This window comes from Abrus precatorius, unplaced genomic scaffold (genome assembly GCF_003935025.1).
Source record: "Abrus precatorius isolate BTA unplaced genomic scaffold, Abrus_2018 Scaffold9, whole genome shotgun sequence".
Taxonomy (NCBI): Eukaryota; Viridiplantae; Streptophyta; class Magnoliopsida; order Fabales; family Fabaceae; genus Abrus; species Abrus precatorius.
The window spans coordinates 18,367,544-18,386,390 of NW_020874439.1; the positions used below are offsets into that span (position 1 = coordinate 18,367,544).

At 34.7% G+C, this 18,847-nt stretch overlaps 1 protein-coding gene across 1 annotated transcript; it reads left to right on the plus strand.

Annotated features, from left to right (window-relative positions):
• Positions 1 to 1,547: 1,547 nt before the first annotated feature.
• On the plus strand, positions 1,548 to 11,322 carry LOC113850923. The gene is made up of 2 exons (XM_027481437.1): positions 1,548 to 1,615; positions 10,449 to 11,322. Exons 1-2 carry the CDS (start codon positions 1,548 to 1,550, stop codon positions 11,320 to 11,322), a joined length of 942 nt encoding a protein of 313 aa, XP_027337238.1.
• Positions 11,323 to 18,847: the final 7,525 nt, after the last annotated feature.

An 18,847-nucleotide genomic window follows, 5' to 3' on the forward strand; every position in this document is an offset into this window, starting at 1 on the left:
ATGGAGCTACCTTTAACAATATTATTTATAATTTCTTATTGAAAAATATTCATTAGAGAGAAAACTTTTTTATTATTTTGGTCATTAGGGATTGAGTTGTTTTGTTTCATAGAACATGGAGACTGCATATCAACTGTTAAATTCCCATTCCTATCATCTCCCGATTTGTTATGCTTAAATTTGAAATTTGATCCACTACTTTTTTTTGAGTTAAGGGAGGAAGGATTGGAAACTAGAGGGCTTTTAGCTATAGTCTTGGTATTAAGAATTTCATATTTACTTTTTCCTTAGTGTGTAGTAAACTATACTCAACTTCTAAAACATTATGAATAGGGGCCAATTTTTGCCCTTCATCATAAACATGATTACCCAATACCTCAAATTGGGATACTAAGGGGAACTCTCTACCCTTTCCATTATAGGTAGCTGATCCTAGGGTTCTAGGAGTCCCAGGCTTTTTCCTTAGGGGTTTCTTAGCAAGTATCCATAGGCCAAATTTGTCATATTCTTCTAATATCTTAGTCTCATGGGTATTCTGGCTACCTAACCCAGTTTGTCCTATAGATGTAGGGGGTTCCTCGTCATTTACCATCATAGGAGAGCAAGAGTTGGATTCTTAGTTAGGCTTATCTTGGCAACATACTACCTTATCTAAGCAATTTTTTATCCTATGCTCATATTTACCACATTGGAAAAAAAAAATCAAATGCAAACCTTCGTATTCCACTGTAAACTCTTGTCCCAGAACCTTAAATTAAGGAATTAATTTCTTATTTAGGTCTAATTCTATGCAAATTCTAGCAAACTTACCCTTAGATAATAGAGAGATGTGATGATCAATTTAAAGCATTGTCCCTAAGCAGGCCTCAACCTGCCAAAGAATTATACAATTCTAGAGGGAGGTCAAGGATTCTGACCTAAGCTGCTATTTTCCTAAGGTTATACTCATTAGGTTTAGGTCAATGTTATCAATGGCGGATGACGGGTCATGATAAAAACCTAAAAAACTACCATAAAATTATGGTGGCCGTCATGGCAGATTATGGCAGAATTATGGCGACTATAATAAATATATAAAAAATGTTATATATAAGTAATAAAAATTTTATAAAACAAAATTAACTCAAAATACATGTAGCTTCACCGATAATTCAATACAAAATAAACATTTTCAAATTTTTTGTTATGTTATCTCTTTTTTATTTATCTTTTCTTCTGCTATTTTTGTTAGGGTTCCAATTTAAATGTTTACTTTTCTTTTCTTTTCCACAGTTTTCAGAGTTTTATAACACTAAAAAGACTTTTACTTTTTAAAAAAATTTAGATTTTCCTTCTTGCCCTATGTTTTAAGTTTTTTTAAGGGTAAAATAGTCTTATCACACTACTTTCCTATCCCTTTTTTCTTTCTCCACTTCTGTTCGAGGTATCTTCTCTAATATCCATCTCCCTCTCTCTTTTAGTCGGCTGTTTCTGTCTTTGGTTTGGGGTGGCTCCCTTCCCTCGTTTGAAAGACTAGTTGCTGGAAATAAAAGTTGAAGTCACCGGAGATGGAGGACCAGTCGCTGGAAATTGAGGTTGAGGTCGCTGGAGATAGAGAACAGAATGGCGGCCGCAAGTAGAACATATAATAGGTCAAAGAAGAGAGAGATCTGAGACAAGTTCAAATCTACGTAAGAGAAGACAAAGAGAAATCGAAGAAGATGACGATAGAAATAAGTTGGAGACAAATAGAGATGAGAGGGATTAGAGAAGAGAGAGATCTGAGATGAGGGAGTAAAGTTTTGAGTGACGAAAAAGAGAACTTACCTAAGTTTTCTGCACGGGTCACCCTTTGATTGGGTCGAGTTTGGGCCCAAATCACCGAATCCGCTATTTTTTTAGGTTTTCTGCCATGGCCATCGTTATTGCCATACATGTAACGGCCGCCATGTAAAAAGGCCATATAACGGAAGCGGTTTAACAACAGGCTTAAATAAAACTGTTTTATAATCTTCAAGATTTTCAAATTTGACCAGAAAGAAATCGTTATTCAAGTCTAAAACATTAAGATGCCCATTTTCTCCTAAATATTGTTCAGTTTTTGGTTCAAAAAATTAAAACTTATCAACTTACCTAATAACTTGACGATTAGGGTTAGTTTTCACTGATTACACCATAATTCATAGTCCTCCAGGGAGATCTCGAGTTTTGGACATAGGTTTTGAGTCTTAATATCTTCGTCACTTTTATTGAAATCAGTTTCTTCATTTTTCAAAGAAATATTTAGATCCTCCATCACTGATTTAATAATTTCCTCGTCATTCAAAAACAAATCTATTTTATTTGCAGATAGGACTTTATCCTTGTAAAACATGCATCTAGGAGATTTAGGTATAGAATACACCTCATTCGTAGGGCTCACAATGACACTATCTTCTTGAATACAAGAGATTTGGTCCTCTAAACTTGATTCCAGGTCCATTTGACTTTCTTTGTACTGCGTACCATCAAGTTGATCTCCTTGGTAGATCATTTTTTTGGATTTGGTTGGTCCATAGCTATGTCATGATATGGCAAGACCCTTCATTTGCAAGACTTCCAGCACTTCAGCGCCGCAAGAGAGTTTAAGATTAAGGAAACCCTAGTGGCACACAACTCTCTTCTCTCTCCACGAACAAAGAAACTGAATCTTGGAGAGGCCCACTTCGCAGTTGACCTTTTACAAGTGTTGTCTTTTAATTTTTTTAATTGTTATGATTAAATTTTTCTTAATATTCTTTACATTCAATTAAAGTTTTTTTAAATAATTAAAGATTTAGGATAAATTTAAAATGTAAATTATTTCTAAAATTATGTAAATATGTAACTTAATATTAGCTATTAATATTTTTATTCTCATTTTTACTCTTCTTTTCTTAAAAGAAAAATACTTGTTATTCACACAATTAAAATTTACATTAATTTTATTCCATTTTTTTGTTACATATTTGTTCTCTTACATTCATTGTAGTTGAAATATCTTATATTTAAATATATTTTATAGTAAAATACATTCATTATATTGATATTTACTATTAAATTGTTGATTTTTTAAATAATTAACTTTACATTTTCTAAGTCGTAAATCTTTAAAGGATAATGATTCAGTGCATTTTCATTCTTACTCAATTATATCTAATTTCAATATTATATTAATATAAAATTACATGTTCTTTTAAGTCTTTTTTAATATAAATCAATTAATTGTATAAATAATTTGTCAAACAATTTTAATTTAATAAGTTACTTATACAACTATAAATTTTTATTTACAAGTTTACGTTGTTCAGCTAGCTTCACAGCTACAAACTATAAAGTTACAACTTTTAATTTATTTTATCAAATAAATATAAGTTAACAAAATAATTTTTTTAGCCACTAAGTTTATTACAAACTAAATTCTAACATAATTTTTTTAGAAATTAATTATAAATATAATCTTTATTAAGAACCAACAACTTATTTTAACTTTTTTTCATCTATTTTAATAAATAGTATGTGTCATTTTGTGCAATGCATGAATATTATTAAATTTAATAATTTTTAAAAAATATATTTTTAAATTATTTAAATTTTATAAATTAAAAGATGTTTTAATTATTAATAATAAATATTCTATTATATTAAATAAAAATAAATTAAAAAGATAAAAATATTAAATTAAATAATAAATTTTAATTATAAAATTTAAATTAGGATTAAATCTAAAAAATATTCAATACTTGAAAAGTCACATGAGTCAGTGATACCTTATTTTTAATAATGTTAATTTTTTTGCTAAAAATATTTTTAAAGAATCAAAATACTATATTAATTATTTTTATATTCAAACAAGACAGATTACTTTAAACCACTTAGACATGTGATAGTCAAACTATTAACAAATGAATGAATAAATGAATGCTTGTCTTAAAATTCTACTATACATTTAGGTCATTTGTTTGGGGCAATTTTTCGTGACTCATGAATTTCACGTTTGATATATAACCTTGCATCACAAGTCTTCTTTTAAGGGGGGGTTCTGGTTTGTTGTTTGAGGTTTACAAATAAAAAAACAATGATATTATTAGCTGTATGTGACACATACAAACCAATCTTAGTGAAAGTAAATGGTTAGTTTTTCTTCCCTTATATTTTTCTTATTTCGCAATTGGTTTGTGGACTTTCAATTTTTGTTTTATTTAAAAGAAAAATTTAGATTTCATTTAATCATAAAGTTGTGAAGTGTATCATTATCGTTATTTTTCTTTAGAGATAAAATAGAGGTATTTGAATGAGTGTAATCTTTAGAACAAGAAAATGGTGTATAAGATTAACTCACGCATACATTGAGAAAGAAAGAGAGGGAGCAAGAAAGAAGGAGATGATTCTGGTATTGTTGACGACGTGATGGATGAACACTCATCGCTAACTAGCAATAGCTGAGTGATGATGAAGTTTGCGATGAATGTTAAGAAAGAATAAAGAGGGTGAGGGGAAGAGAGAGAAAAGAGACAAAGAGCATGGTTCCAAAGGGGATGAAAGTTGGTCCATGCAAGTTCTTAGAGTTTTTCTTTTCTCATCCTCTCTTCCTCTCTTTTTTTATATTTTTCAAGCTATTCTTATATTTTGTTTCAACTTATTCTTATATTTTGGAGTTACAAACTAGGACATTATAATTCTATTATTAATTGTACTTGAAATGTTATAAGTGGGTATTAAAAAATAAAGCTTGATAGTAAATGCAAAATGACAAACACAAATGAGAATAAAATTTATGTATTAACTAGTTTAGTATAGAAGAGAAAGTTACTTAGTATGGTTTAAATTTTTTTTAATTCATTTACCTTCGTTTTATTTTTTTTTTCCTCAATTTTTTCCTTTACTTGAAGTTTTGATCTCTTCTCCAGTCTTCTTCCAATCTCCTCTCTTTTTTTATTATGTTTCCAAACTCATTTTTTAAAGTTAGATGCAACTTGTCTTATTTGTTAATAACAATTTTGCTTTTGGAGAAAATAATATTTGTTTTTATCTCTTTTAGCATAAACAAAATTTGTTTCTATTTCTACTAACAAAAACAAAAATTAGATAAGTTAAAACTAAATATTATATTCAAATTCGTAAAAGATAAATCATTAGCAACTTTAAGAACTTCGACAATCTATGCCTTTAACATTGGACAAAAAATTATTGTAGAGCTTGATATCAATGGGACATTATTATACTAAATAAAACTCACAAACTACACATAATGGAAGAGGAAATATCTTTCTTTAATATTCATACACTAAAAAACTTGATCCAAATGCACAATATATAGATGTTCAAAATAGATAAATTTCATACTATAAAATATTATACTTAATATTCTAAGAAAAGTCTAGTAGAGGCAGCACAAGAAAACTTTAGCTATATCTTGATTTACTTAGTTGTAATCTTTGGCATTTCAAATCTTCTACACACATCAAGAAGACAATGCAGTAAACTTTTACCATCATGAGGTGATGCAGTAACAATAATAATAACTACTAGCTTGATTTATTTAACTACATTGACTCTCTTAAATTAAGTTGGTATCGTTCAAGTATTCAATGTGTAAAATATCTCAACCTTCAACAATTTTATGAAAATATCTACAATTTAATTTTCAGTGGGACAATGCTTTATTACAACTTCGTTCTCAACTACTAGCTCTTGTATCTTGTGAAAATGAATATCTATATGCTTGGATCATCCTTGAAAAATTGAATTTATACAAAGTGAAATTACATACTTGTTATCACAAAATATTATTATGAAAGTATTTTTCATCTGAAGCATCACTTCAAGCATTCTTCTCATCGATATTGCTTGTGTAGAACATTTTCTTACAACTAAATATTTTACCTTGACTGTTAAGAGTGCAATTGTTGCTTGTTACTTCAAGGACCATGATATTGCTCAAATGTCCAAATGAAACATATACTCTAAAGTTCTTTTTCTTATCTCTATATCTTCTACTCAATCACTATTTGTGTATTCGACAAGCTTCACATCATTACCATTATTATAGAACAAATCATTCAGTGAGAGCACTTTTGGTGTATCTAAAAATTCTCTTAGCTCATTGAAAATGACAAACACATAGCTCTTCTATGAATCTGCTAAGTAATTCAACTTCAAACATAATGTTTGGTATAATGGCAGTTAAATATCCAAGACTTCCAATTAAGCTCTTGTACTAGATTGAATTAACTTTTCTTTCATCACCTTATCTTACCAGCTTTAACTTTTCTTCAGCTGGGATAAAGATTGGCTTTGAACTTTCTATTTTAAATTTCTTCAATCTATTTGTTACATACTCTTCTTAGAAATGAAGATTCCATCATTTTGTTGATAGAATTCAATGCCCTAAAAATAGGATATAAAACCCAAATTTGTCATCTCAAAACATCTAACCTTAGTCTTCTTGAATTTTGCAATAATATTTGGATTATTATTAATTAAGATTAAATCATTAACATAAAGGAACACAATATTAATGTCATCATAATCAACAACTTTAATGTATAGAATATGCTCAAATGGACATTTTTTGAAATCCATGCTGCATGAAATAAGAATCAATGTTATTGCACATACTCTTGGTGTTTACTTCAAGCCATATAAAGCTTTCTTTAACCTATAAACTTGATCGTCTTTTCCTTTAATCACATAACTATAAGCTACTAAACATACACTTCTTCCAAAATCCCATTTAAGAAGGCAAGTTTAGCATCAATTTGATAATTTTTCCAACTATTTTGAGTCGAGATAGATAAAATCATGCAAATTTTATCTAATCTTGCAAAAAAAATATATATATCTCAAAATAATCAATACCTGACTTCTACTCGTACCCTTTTAATAATCAATTTCATCATTGATTTGTACTTTGTTTTGTACACTCATTTAACTCCAATCGACTTCTTATTTACTAAAAAATCTATCAGTTCCCATATTTCATTCTTCTCAATTGCATGAATCTCAACATTTATGGCTTTTCTCCAATTTTAATCATTTGCAGCTTCTTTAAAACCATTGGCTCATAGTCTAAAAATAAAGCAAAATTCATTATTTCTTCATCAGATGCATATTATTATTATTATTATCCACAACATGATTCTCTAATCTAATTGGTAATCTTTGTTGCCTCTATGTTCTGCTTGATGTTTCTGGTTTATTAAATATTGGGTTTATAGGTCCATTTTGCTTAATATAGTCATTTGAAATCACATTTTATTGCTTTTTGCTTTTCAGAGACTAGTCCCAAGTATTGAGTCTATAGGTCCATTTATGTAGTAGCCAATGAACACACATTTTTCTCCTTTATCATTGAGCTTCTTCTTTGGGGCATATGTTATACACCTAAAAACTTTGAGGTGTTGAATAGAAGGCTTCTTTTTGCTCTAGGCTACTTCTAGTATTTTGTCACAAACGCTCTTTGTTAGACTCCAATTAAAGATATACACGACAGTAAAACTTTAGCTTAAAATTCTTTAGGTATTTGTTTTTCCTTTAGCATACTGATCGAGATTGTACTCAATCAAATAATACAACTTAGAGTGGTAAGGGTTGAATTAACCCAAAGTAATTTCTCAAAGAATTCGATTACAAATTCAGAATTTTAAGATCAACAACAAGGGAGATTGGTTGTGGTTTTTAGAGTTCTTAGTATTAGAAACAAGAATTCAAAATTTAGAAAAGTAATTCAACAAAGCAAATCAATCCCTAACTATTCCACAATTGATTCAATCATTAGTTAACAAATGAACAGATCCTAAATCCTTTAACAGATTCGAATTAACAGATCAAGCATCAATTAATTCTTGAACATCACATACAAGACTAAGCAACTTATATGAATCCTAATCTCTTATTCTTAGAATTAACCAAATTTTGAATCTAATTCAGAATTAAGCAAAATGAATTATGAATCCTTTGTTAAGAATAAATTATGAATTGAATTAAGCAAACAATTCATTTTCATATCAAAACTAAGGTTTCAAAAAATTAAGGAAGGTAAAACCTATGCAAAGAAAGAATTTGAATTATTAATGCATAAAAAATTCAAGAATCAATGTAAATTGCACCAGAAATCATCCTTAATCTTCAGCCTTCCATGAGAATGAAATCCAAAATTACAAAGACAACATAATGAAAATTCAAAGAAAATTGAAGAAAGATTAAAAGAATTGAAAATCCTAGGATTAAGTCTTGAAAATCACTCCTAAAACTCTCTTTATCCCTCCAAGAGTGTGAAAAAGAAAAATGAAAAAAAGCCCCTTAAAAGTAGCCATGCGCAGCATGATTTCATAAGTAAGCTTGCGTGTGGTCACTTTTGGTCCTGAAAGTAGTTACCCGCAACTTCTCCTCTAGCAAAACTTCTCTGGAACACTCACTTTTGGCGGTGAAAGTGACCACACTCAATGTAATTTCCACATATAAGCTTGCGTGGGATTACTCTTGGTGGGAAAAGTGATCACACGCATGGCTTTATACAAAACATCCTCACTGGAAAGTCCACTTTTGGTCCCGAGTGTAACGCCCCAAATTTTGTAATATTAATTATTGATAATTATATAAATCTAAATGTATATTCATGTGTGTATTTTTTTAAATATATGTTGTGAATATGTATGTGTATATATCTGTGTGTGTGTGTGTGTGTATGCATGACTAGTTGGGCTGAAATGGCTAAGTGCCTAAGTACAGGGCGAGATACTGGGCTATTCTCGCTGCAGGGAGAGGGCCCTGGGAGGAAGGACTGAAACTGTCACTTTCTCGCTATAGCGAGAGACGTCTTGCTGTAGCAAGAGAGAGACAGTTTGGGGTGCATTTCTAGGTGCAATCTTGCTGTAGCGAGATTCCGCAAAAACCATAGTGCAGTTTTCTCTGATTTTTTTGCTGTAGCGAGAAGGCGTGTCACTGCAGCGAGAATATCTCGCTGTAACGAGAGTGTCGCGATCAGAAATGGATTTAAAGGGGGTTAGGGTTCGGGGAGAGTTATTTCTCCCTCTCCCTTCGAAATTCATTTGATCCTCTCATTCCTAAAGCCCTATTCCACCGATTAATTGCCTACAAAGCCGTTCAGAAGTAAGATTGGAGCTCAGATTTGTGTGGAGAATGCTTGGAGGTGAGTTTTAAACGGTTAGGGTTTTCGTTTTCCTTCCCTTTCTCTGTTCTTGGTGATTTTTGGGATTCTCAGGGAATTCTTCCATCTGTTTAGGCCGAAAGTCGTGTGGGGAGCATTTTCGTAGTTGAGTTCAGATGTGGATCTTCAATCCAAGGTAAGGGGGGACTCTACCCTACTCCTTTATGTGCGATTTGCTGATATTTTGTGTGATATTGTGATGTGGCTGAGTAGAGGGTAGGAAATTGCTGAGATATGTGATGTGGGCACTTGTGTTGTTTATACATATGTGTATATCTGAATGAACATTGTGAAAATGTGGGCCCGAGGGCCGTGTGGCATGAATGAATTGTGGGCTATGTGCTGTGTGTGCTGTGAAAATGAAATGAGGGCCTAGTGCCGTATAGTGGAACAAATATGGGCCTAGTGTCGTGTACTGTTAAATGTGAGCTATGTGTCGTATATTGAAATGTGTGTGACTGGGGCGTAGTAGTGCCTCTGTAATGTGCTATGAATGATTCAGCGATATACTAGAGATGTGGTAGATGAGGACGGTAGAAATACCTTGGGGAAGAGTGAGTAGTGGTGACACTGACTGCGGAATGGGTGCACCACGGGCCACACACTCTCTTCCTGACTAGACCTCTGACTGCTATCTTTGCTGAGCGACCCGCGACTGCTCACGTGGTATCCGTGAGGCGGGGGTAACCGGCGACCATTCATGGTATAAATCTATGATCACAGTACTATATTGAGTGTGACTGGTATGCGTTTGCATGGATTTGTGTTTTGTACTTATGGATGTGAAATGTTGTTATAATTGTGTTTGTTTAATGTATTGGAATGTTCTAGAGGTAAGACTCTACTTTTATTGTGTGTTTTGGGTAGTGTAGAGTACCCTTACATTCATTTTTCAGGTAATCAAGACGATCAGCACCGGACTCAGTGAAGGGGTGGATGAAACTATTATAGGACTTAGAATATTATTTTGAAAAACTGTTGTATGACAATAAGTCCTATAACAACTGTTTGATATAATTTGTAACCCCTTTCTTTATTTGAAATGGTTGATGAAACTTGAATTAAAATGAAAATTTTATTATTTCAAAAATTTGCGAAATTTCTTATTTATTGGAAAATTAAATTTAAGGTGTTACAATTTTGGTATCAGAGCAGTTCATCCAAACTGAACTGGGTATCAGGCTGAAGCATCCAAGATAAGTGTTGATTGTTTTGTTTGCCTGAATTATAAATGTATTGTTGATTTGATATGCTGGACTGTGACTGTTAAATTGTGTAGCTTAGATATGTCTTGTAGAAGTAGAGGTAGAGGAGCTAGAGGCACCAATGACCTCATAGAATGCATGGCTCAGATTCTGGAAGCCATAGTGCATAATCAAGGCGGAGAGTCAGCTGAGTATAGAGGGTTATCTACCTTCACTAGGCATGATCCTCCAAAGTTTGAGGGTGGATTCAACCCCAAAGGAGCCCAGAGGTGGGTGGCTGATGTGGAAAAGATCTTCAATGCAATGGGGTGCCGTGAGGAGAACAAGATTGCCTATGCCACTTATTTGCTGTGTGGGGAGGCTAAGGACTGGTGGAGGTTTGCCAGTCAGACCTTGCCACAAGAAGATGGCTATGTTCAGTGGGAAGCATTCAAGACCATCTTCTTGGGAAACTACTTTCCCCGAGACCTAAAGAAGCAAAAAGCTAGGGAGTTCCTTGAGTTGAAGCAGGGAAACATGACTGTGGGGGAGTATGCGGCTAAGTTCCAAGAGCTGATGAAGTACTGGCCTCATTATCAGCATGGTGATGGAGAGGAGGATCTGTATGCTCAGTTTGAGCATGGATTGAGGCCAGACATCCGGGCTGCAATCAGTGTGTTTCAACTAACAGACTTGCCCACTCTGGTGAGCAAGAGCAGGATCTTTGAAGCCAACTCGAGGGGGAAGACAGTGGACACTAGGGGAGCCGGCCCAGTAAGGCAAGATAGAAGACCCCCTAGGTTCTCAAGGGAACCGTACTCGGGTTCGAACAGCTCTCAGTCTCGAGGGAGTTCATCTCAGGAGAAGAGTAGTGGGAGTGGTTCAGGATCAAGTTCTTTTAGAAGGTCGCTCAAGTGCTTTAGGTGTGGAGGGCCATACATGATAAAGGACTACCACAGCCGAGGATAACTTGTAGCAACTATGGGAAGTTGGGGCATGTTGCCAATGAGTGATGGGCCGCCAAGAGGGGAGGCAGTACAAGTACAGCTGAGAGGCCAGAATCAAGAGGAAGTACGGGGCCGAGTACGGGACAAAAGCTGAGCATTCTTAGTAAATTCTTTGCTATGAGTGGGGCAGAGGTTTCACAGTCAGAAGAGTTGATCCAAGGTAAATGCATTATTAAGGGTCGATTGCTTGATGTGCTGTTTGATTCGGGTGCTACGTACTCCTTTAAATCTGTGGACTGTGTGAAGAATCTGAATTTGTATGTGACTGAATTGTCGGGCAATATTGTGGTGACTACCCCTACGAGTAAGCCGGTTGTGACGTCATGAGTGTGTTTGGGGTGTGCAATGATGGTACACGATAGGGAGTTTGAGGTGGACTTGATTTGTTTACCTCTTTCTCAATTGTATGTTATTCTGGGAATGGATTGGCTTGCTGCCAACCATGTGCTGCTAGACTGTAGGGAGAAGACTTTGATCTTCGGTGCGACAATGGCAAAGGTTCCAAGGCTTATGAGCCAGGGAGCGTAAGAGAACACAGTAAACACCAAGGCTTTCATGGTTATGTTCTCAATGGAAACCAAAAGTGTGGTGGAGCTGGAGTATATTCCGGTGGTGAGGAATTTCTTGGAGGTTTTTCCCGAAGATGTTTCTGAGCTACCGCCTGAGAGGGAGATAGAGTTTGCTATTGACCTTATTCCGGGAGCAAGTCTGATTTTTGTGGCACTTTACCGGATGTCACTAGTGGAGTTGGCAGAGGTCAAGAAGCAAGTAGAGAATTTGTTGCAGAAACGGTTTGTGAGACCGAGTGTGTTACCGTGGGGAGCACCAGTGCTCTTGGTGAAGAAGAAAGATAGAAGCATGAGGATGTGTGTAGATTATCAGTAGCTGAATAAGGTGATAGTCAAGAATAAGTACCCACTTCCGAGGATCAACGATTTGACAGACCAACTGAGGGGAGCAGCAGTGTTCTCAAAGATTGACCTGAGGTCAGGGTATCACCAAATTCGAGTGAAGGATGCAGATGTGCCTGAGACGGCATTCAGGACGCGGTATGGTCACTATAAGTATTTGGTGATGCTGTTTGGGGTGACCAATGCGGCTGCGGTGTTCATGGACTACATGAATAGGATCTTCCATAAGTTTTTAGATAAGTTTGTGGTAGTGTTCATTGACGACATCCTCATTTATTCAAAGACTGAGGAAGAGCATGTCGAGCACTTGAAGATTGTCTTGCAAATTCTGAGAGAGAGACAATTGTATGTGACATTCTTCAAGTGTGAGTTCTGGTTGTCGGAGATCCAATTTCTATGACATGTAGTGTCAAAGGAAGGAATCATGGTAGACCCTGCAAAAGTGGAAGTAGTGGTCGAGTGGCCGAGGCCGACGAATGCGACAGAAGTGCGCAATTTTCTTGGATTGACAGGCTATTATAGGAAATTCATTGAAGGATTTTCTAAAATAGCGTTGCCCTTAATGAAGCTGACCCGCAAGGGAAAGGAGTTCAAGTGGACCAAGAGGTATGAAGCTAGTTTCTTAGAGCTGAAGATAAGGCTAACTTCGGCGCCGGTGTTGGCTCTGCCCAACCCAGAGCGAAAATTTGATGTGTATTGTGATGCATTCGGGCAAGGACTTGGTTGTGTTTTGATGCAAGACGCGCAAGTGGTCGCCTATGTCTCGAGACAGTTGCGCCCGCATGAAGTCAACTATCCGACACATAATCTGGAGTTAGCCGCGGTGGTTTTTGCTCTTAAGGTATGGAGGCCTTACCTATATGGAGTGAGGTTTGAGGTGTTCAGTGACCACAAAAGCTTGAAGTATCTGTTTGATAAGAAGGAATTGAATATGCGGCAGAGGAGGTGGATGGAATTCCTCAAGGACTATGATTTTACATTGTCTTACCACCTTGGCAAGGCAAATGTGGTAACCGATACGTTGAGCCGGAAATCATTGCACGTGGCAGCAATGATGGTGAAAGAAATGGAGTTAATTGAGGAATTTTGGGACATAAATTTGGCCATGGAGGTGAGGCCAGGGAGTTTATATCTCGGAGCGACGACGATTCACAACAACTTCCTGGTGTACATCCAAGATGCTCAGCAGGGAGATGCTTTCCTGCAAGACATGATGAGACAGAAGAGTGAAGGAAAGGACTTAGATTTCCACCATGATGAAAACAAAGTGATTAAGTTCAGGAACCGAGTGTGCATTCCTCAAGTGGATAAGCTGAGGCAGATGCTGCTTGAGGAAGCGCATAAGAGCAGGATGAGTTTTCACCTCGATGCAACTAAAATGTATCAGAATCTCCGGAAAAGCTTTTGGTGGATTGGTATGAAGAGAGATGTGGCTGAATATGTGGCTAGATGCCTAACTTGCCAGAAGCCGAAGGTAGAACACCAGCATCCACCTGGGTTGTTACAGCCGCTAGAGATCCCTGAATGGAAATAGGATAGTATATCCATGGACTTTGTTTCTGGATTGCCTAAGACCAGGAACAACCATGACGCCATCTGGGTGATAGCGGATCAGTTAACCAAGGCTGCACACTTTTTCCCAATCAACATGAAGTATAAGTTGGAAAAACTTGCAGAGTTATATGTGCAGGAGATAGTTAGGCTGCATCGAGTGCCGATTAGTGTGGTGTCAGATAGAGATTCGAGGTTTACCTCGAAGTTTTGGGAGAGCCTGCAACGGGCGTTGGGGACTAAGTTAAGGCTGAGCTCGGCTTATCACCCACAAACTGACGGTCAGACTGAGCGGACCATCCAATCTCTAAAGGACTTGTTGAGGGCTTGTGTGTTCGAGCAGCAGGGAACTTGGGGAGAGTGCTTGTCGCTAGTGGAATTCATGTACAACAACAGTTACCATGCCAGTATTGGACAGTTTGGGGTGCATTTCTAGGTGCAGTCTCGCTGTAGCGAGAGGGTCTCGCTGTAGCGAGATTGTGTAGAAACCAGAGTGCAGTTTTCTCTGGTTTTTTCGCTGTAGCGAGAGGGCGTGTCGCTGCAGCGAGAATATCTCGCTGTAGCGAGAGTTTCACGACCAGAAAATGATTTAAAGGGGGTTAGGGTTCGGGGAGAGTTATTTCTCCCTCTCCCTTCGAAATTCATTTGATCCACTCATTCCCAAAGCCCTATTCCATCGATTAATTACCTCCAAAGTCATTCAGAAGCGAGATTGGGGATCGAATTTGTGTGGAAAACGCTTGGAGGTGAGTTTTTTCCTTCCTTTTCTCTGTTCTTGGTGATTTACGGGGTTCTTATGGAATTCTTCCATGTGTTTAGGCCAAAAGTTGTGTGGGGAGCATTTCAGTAGTTGAGTTCGGACGTGGGTCTTCAATCCAAGGTAAGGGGGGACTCTACCCTACTCCTTTATGTGCGATTTGCTGATATTTTGTGTGATATTGTGATGTGGCTGAGTAGAGGGTAGGAAATTGCTGAGATATGTGATGTGGGCACTTGTGTTTTTTATACATGTGTGTATATCTGAACAAACATTGTGAAAATGTGGGCCCGAGGGTCGTGTAATATGAATGGAAATAGGCTAGGGGTCGTGTGGCATGAATGAATTGTGGGCTATGTGCTGTGTGTGCTGTGAAAATGAAATGTGGGCCTCATGCCATATAGTGGAACAAATATGGGCCTAGTGTCGTGTACTGTTAAATGTGCGCTATGTGCCGTATATTGAAATGTGTGTGACTGGGGCGTAGTAGCACCGCTGTAATGTGCTATGAATGGTTCAGCGATACACTGGGAATGTGGGAGATGAGGACGGTAGAAATACCTTGGGAAAGAGGGAGTGGTGGTGACACTGACTGCGGAATGGGTGCACTACGGGCTACACACTCTTTTCCTGACTAGACCTTTGACCTCTATCTTTGCTGAGCGACCCGTGACTGCCCACGTGATATCCGTGAGGCGGGGGTAACCGGCGACTATTCATGGTGTAAATCTGTGATCACAGTACTATAGTGAGTGTGGCTGGTATGCGTATGCATGGATTTGTGTTTTGTACTTATGGATGTGAAATGTTGCTTGTAGTTGTGTTTTTTTAATGTATTGGAATGTTCTGGAGGTGAGACTCTACGTTTATTGTGTGTTTGGGTAGTGTAGTATACTCACCCTTACATTCATTTTTCAGGTAATCAAGACGATCAACACCGAGCTCAGTGAATGGGTGGATGGAACTGCTGTAGGACTTAGAATATTATTTTGGAAAACTGTTGTATTAGAATAAGTCTTGTAGCAACTGTTTGATATAATTTGTATTCCCTTTCTTTATTTGAAATGGTTGATGAAACTTGAATTAAAATGAAAATTTTATTATTTCAAAAATTTGTGAAATTTCTTATTTATTGAAAAATTAAATTTAAGGTGTTACACCGAGAGTGACCATGCACAACTTAGTCTCTAAAACAAGCTTGCGCATAATCACTTTTGAAGAGGGAGAGTGATTATGCGCATCAACATTTCTCCTATAGACAAGAGTGACCATGCCCACCCAGAAAGCCTTCAAGGTGATTACTTTCACCTTGTAAAATGATCATGCGTAAGCCTAAGGAGGAATTCATTGCTGGAACAATCACTTTTGGTCCTAAAAGTGACTATGCTCAATCTCAATTGACCTTTTAACCAAAGAGCTCACTTTCTACATCAAAAGTAATTACTATCTATTAGCAAATTAGAACTAACTTTAAATGCTCACAACTTCTAAGTTTGAAATCCAAAATTCTCAAATAATATATCAAATTAAAGCTCTATGAATCAACTATATATAGAAATATGAATCTCCTCACAAACTTGACCTTAGGAATATATATTACAAGAATAATGAACAAAGTTAAGAAAAGTCAAAAAAATGAAATTAAGGAGATTTTTCTAATAAAGCCCAATCAAAGAAGTTTGAATTAAAATAGCTAAAATTAATCAATTAATAACAATTAAAAGCTTATTGACTCACAGAAAAGCTTAAAGCATGGGCTAAAAATATTGCTCATCATATACATTTAACTCTATCTACTACGTTATTTTAGATATTTTGAAGTAATCACTTGTAGAACAAAATAATATAACTGCTTACTAAGGAGAACTTTAAAGAGTGGTTAAAATGTAGTTGTTCTCTAAAAGTGACTTTAAAGAGCAGTTAATACTTAATCGTTCTCTAAAGGTTGGAGAATAATACATAATCCTGAAGAGCAATTATGTGCCAACTACTCTCAAAAATTAAACTTTTAAGAAATTCTAATAACTTCTTATAAATGCATGCAAAGATGAAGTATTGCTCAACTCACAGCAAAGCCATGAATCTTTTTTTTTTCTTTTTCATTTTCTCTGTGCTAACAAAGTTAATCTCTTCCACAACCATAAGTAACTTTCTCACATTTCTCTCTCCATTCTCTCTTTCTTTCTTTTTTCTCTCTACTAACAGTGTAACCTCATATTACAGTGATCTCTTTTTCTATTTATTATTGTTTTGTTCATTTGAATGTATACTATTTGGTTAACACAACATACAAACTCAAGTTTCAACAAAATAAAATATTAGTTTTGGTTTATGATAAGAAAAAAAACTCATGGAAGAATAAATTTCGAATTCAGACATACAAACTTGAGTTTAAACATAAAAAATTAATTTTAGTTTGTAATAGAAAATTCATAAGGAAAGAAATTTCAAATTTCATATTCACAATTTATACTTTCAAGAGCGGTTATAAAAATCGCTTAATATAATTGCTCTCTAAGTGACACTTGGAAATGTATCCATTTTGCAAAATAGTACTTATTAGAACAGTTTGAATCACTCTCCAAAATAAAGCAAAACTGCTTTCTAATGTCTTTTTTTATTGTAGTGATCCATGATTGTTCTGTTTTTTTCTTTTGGCAACTTAATTGATGATGGATTCTATGTTGCTCAAACAAATATGTATAGATAAGCTATTTTTGACATATGTATGTTCTTAATGCTTGATCTTGTAGCCACTTTGTTTCTCCACAAATCTCTTAAATAACTTAAAGACAACACAAACTTTTGATTTCTGCTGCAAAAATACACCAAAGTCTTTTTGTTGAAATTTCAATTGTGCACAAGTCAAAGTGAGCAATCTCTAGTGACTTTCTTGCTCTCCATGTGACTTTCTTATAGAAAATAATTCATTGTGTTTCTTTCCCAGTTGATAAGTCTCACATACACTATTGGAGTTCCTTTATTAATAACTCTTTTCTCTCTACATTTGTTGGTAAAAAATGGTAATAGTTTGTTAGGTTCACAAGAGATGAATATTATGGTTTCCTATGAGGAGGAGTTTCAAATAATGATTTTACTTGCATTGCTAGACAGACCTATAGTGGTTGACTCACTTATTATAACTACACAATGATTTTGAAATGCCAACATCGCCTACAAATTTCATAATAAAATAACTACACAATTATTATTGTTGTTGTATCGTCTCTTGATGGTAAAAGTTTACAACATTGTTTTTTTTATTTGTATAATTAAATCAAAATGTCAAAGATTATAACTACGTAAAGTAACATATAACTAATGTTTTTATTTTCCTGCACTATTGTTATTATAATTTACTTAGCATATTAAGTACAATATTTTATTGTATAAACTTTTTCTATAAAAGGTTGACCATTTATGTAGTGTGCATTTAGAATTTTTTTTAGTGTACAAATATTAGAGAAATATTTCATTCTTTGTTATGCATTAGTTTATGATTTTTATTTAGTATAATAACGTCCTATTGATATCAAAATGGTATAAGAGCTTGAAAGAGTATTAGTAAAAAAAAAAGGAGAGAGAAAAAAACATATTGAGTGTGAGAACAAAAGTGTTCTTACTATTTTAGAGAGTTTATTTAAGAGAGAAAAATGATAACTATAATATTGTTTGTATGGTCTAAGATTACATGAAAAAAAATACTTGATTATAATTATTGAAAGTTGTTGATGTTTACCTATTAGAAAACTCACAATATTTGAAGTTTTATTGAATTAAGTTTATAACAAAGAGTTGATGATGATGATGCTCAAAGGAGAGACTAGTTAGCATTGCACAAATTCATCAATTGAGGAGTACTTGATTTTCAAAAAATTTAAAAATGCCAAAACTATCAAAAAGAAGTAAGACATTTTGAAGTTATCATACAAATGAGTGAAGAAGCTCATAAATCTAAACTGCAATCTTTGCATAAAGCATATGAGAGATATGAGATGTGAATTTAAAAAAAATGTAGATATTTTTTTCGCTTACAAACCTCGTCAATAAGATGAGTATGTATGAAGAAGATATTCCTAAAAGTAAGCTAGTAGGAAAAAAATTCTATATATTATACTAATGAAGTTTAATCATATGGTAATTACAATAATTAAGTTCACAATATGGACACCATGACTGTTATAAAATTATAAAGTAACATTGAAAGTCAGTGAATATAATTTTTAAAAAGAGTATTTTATAAAAGAAAGAAAGATAATAGAATAAAT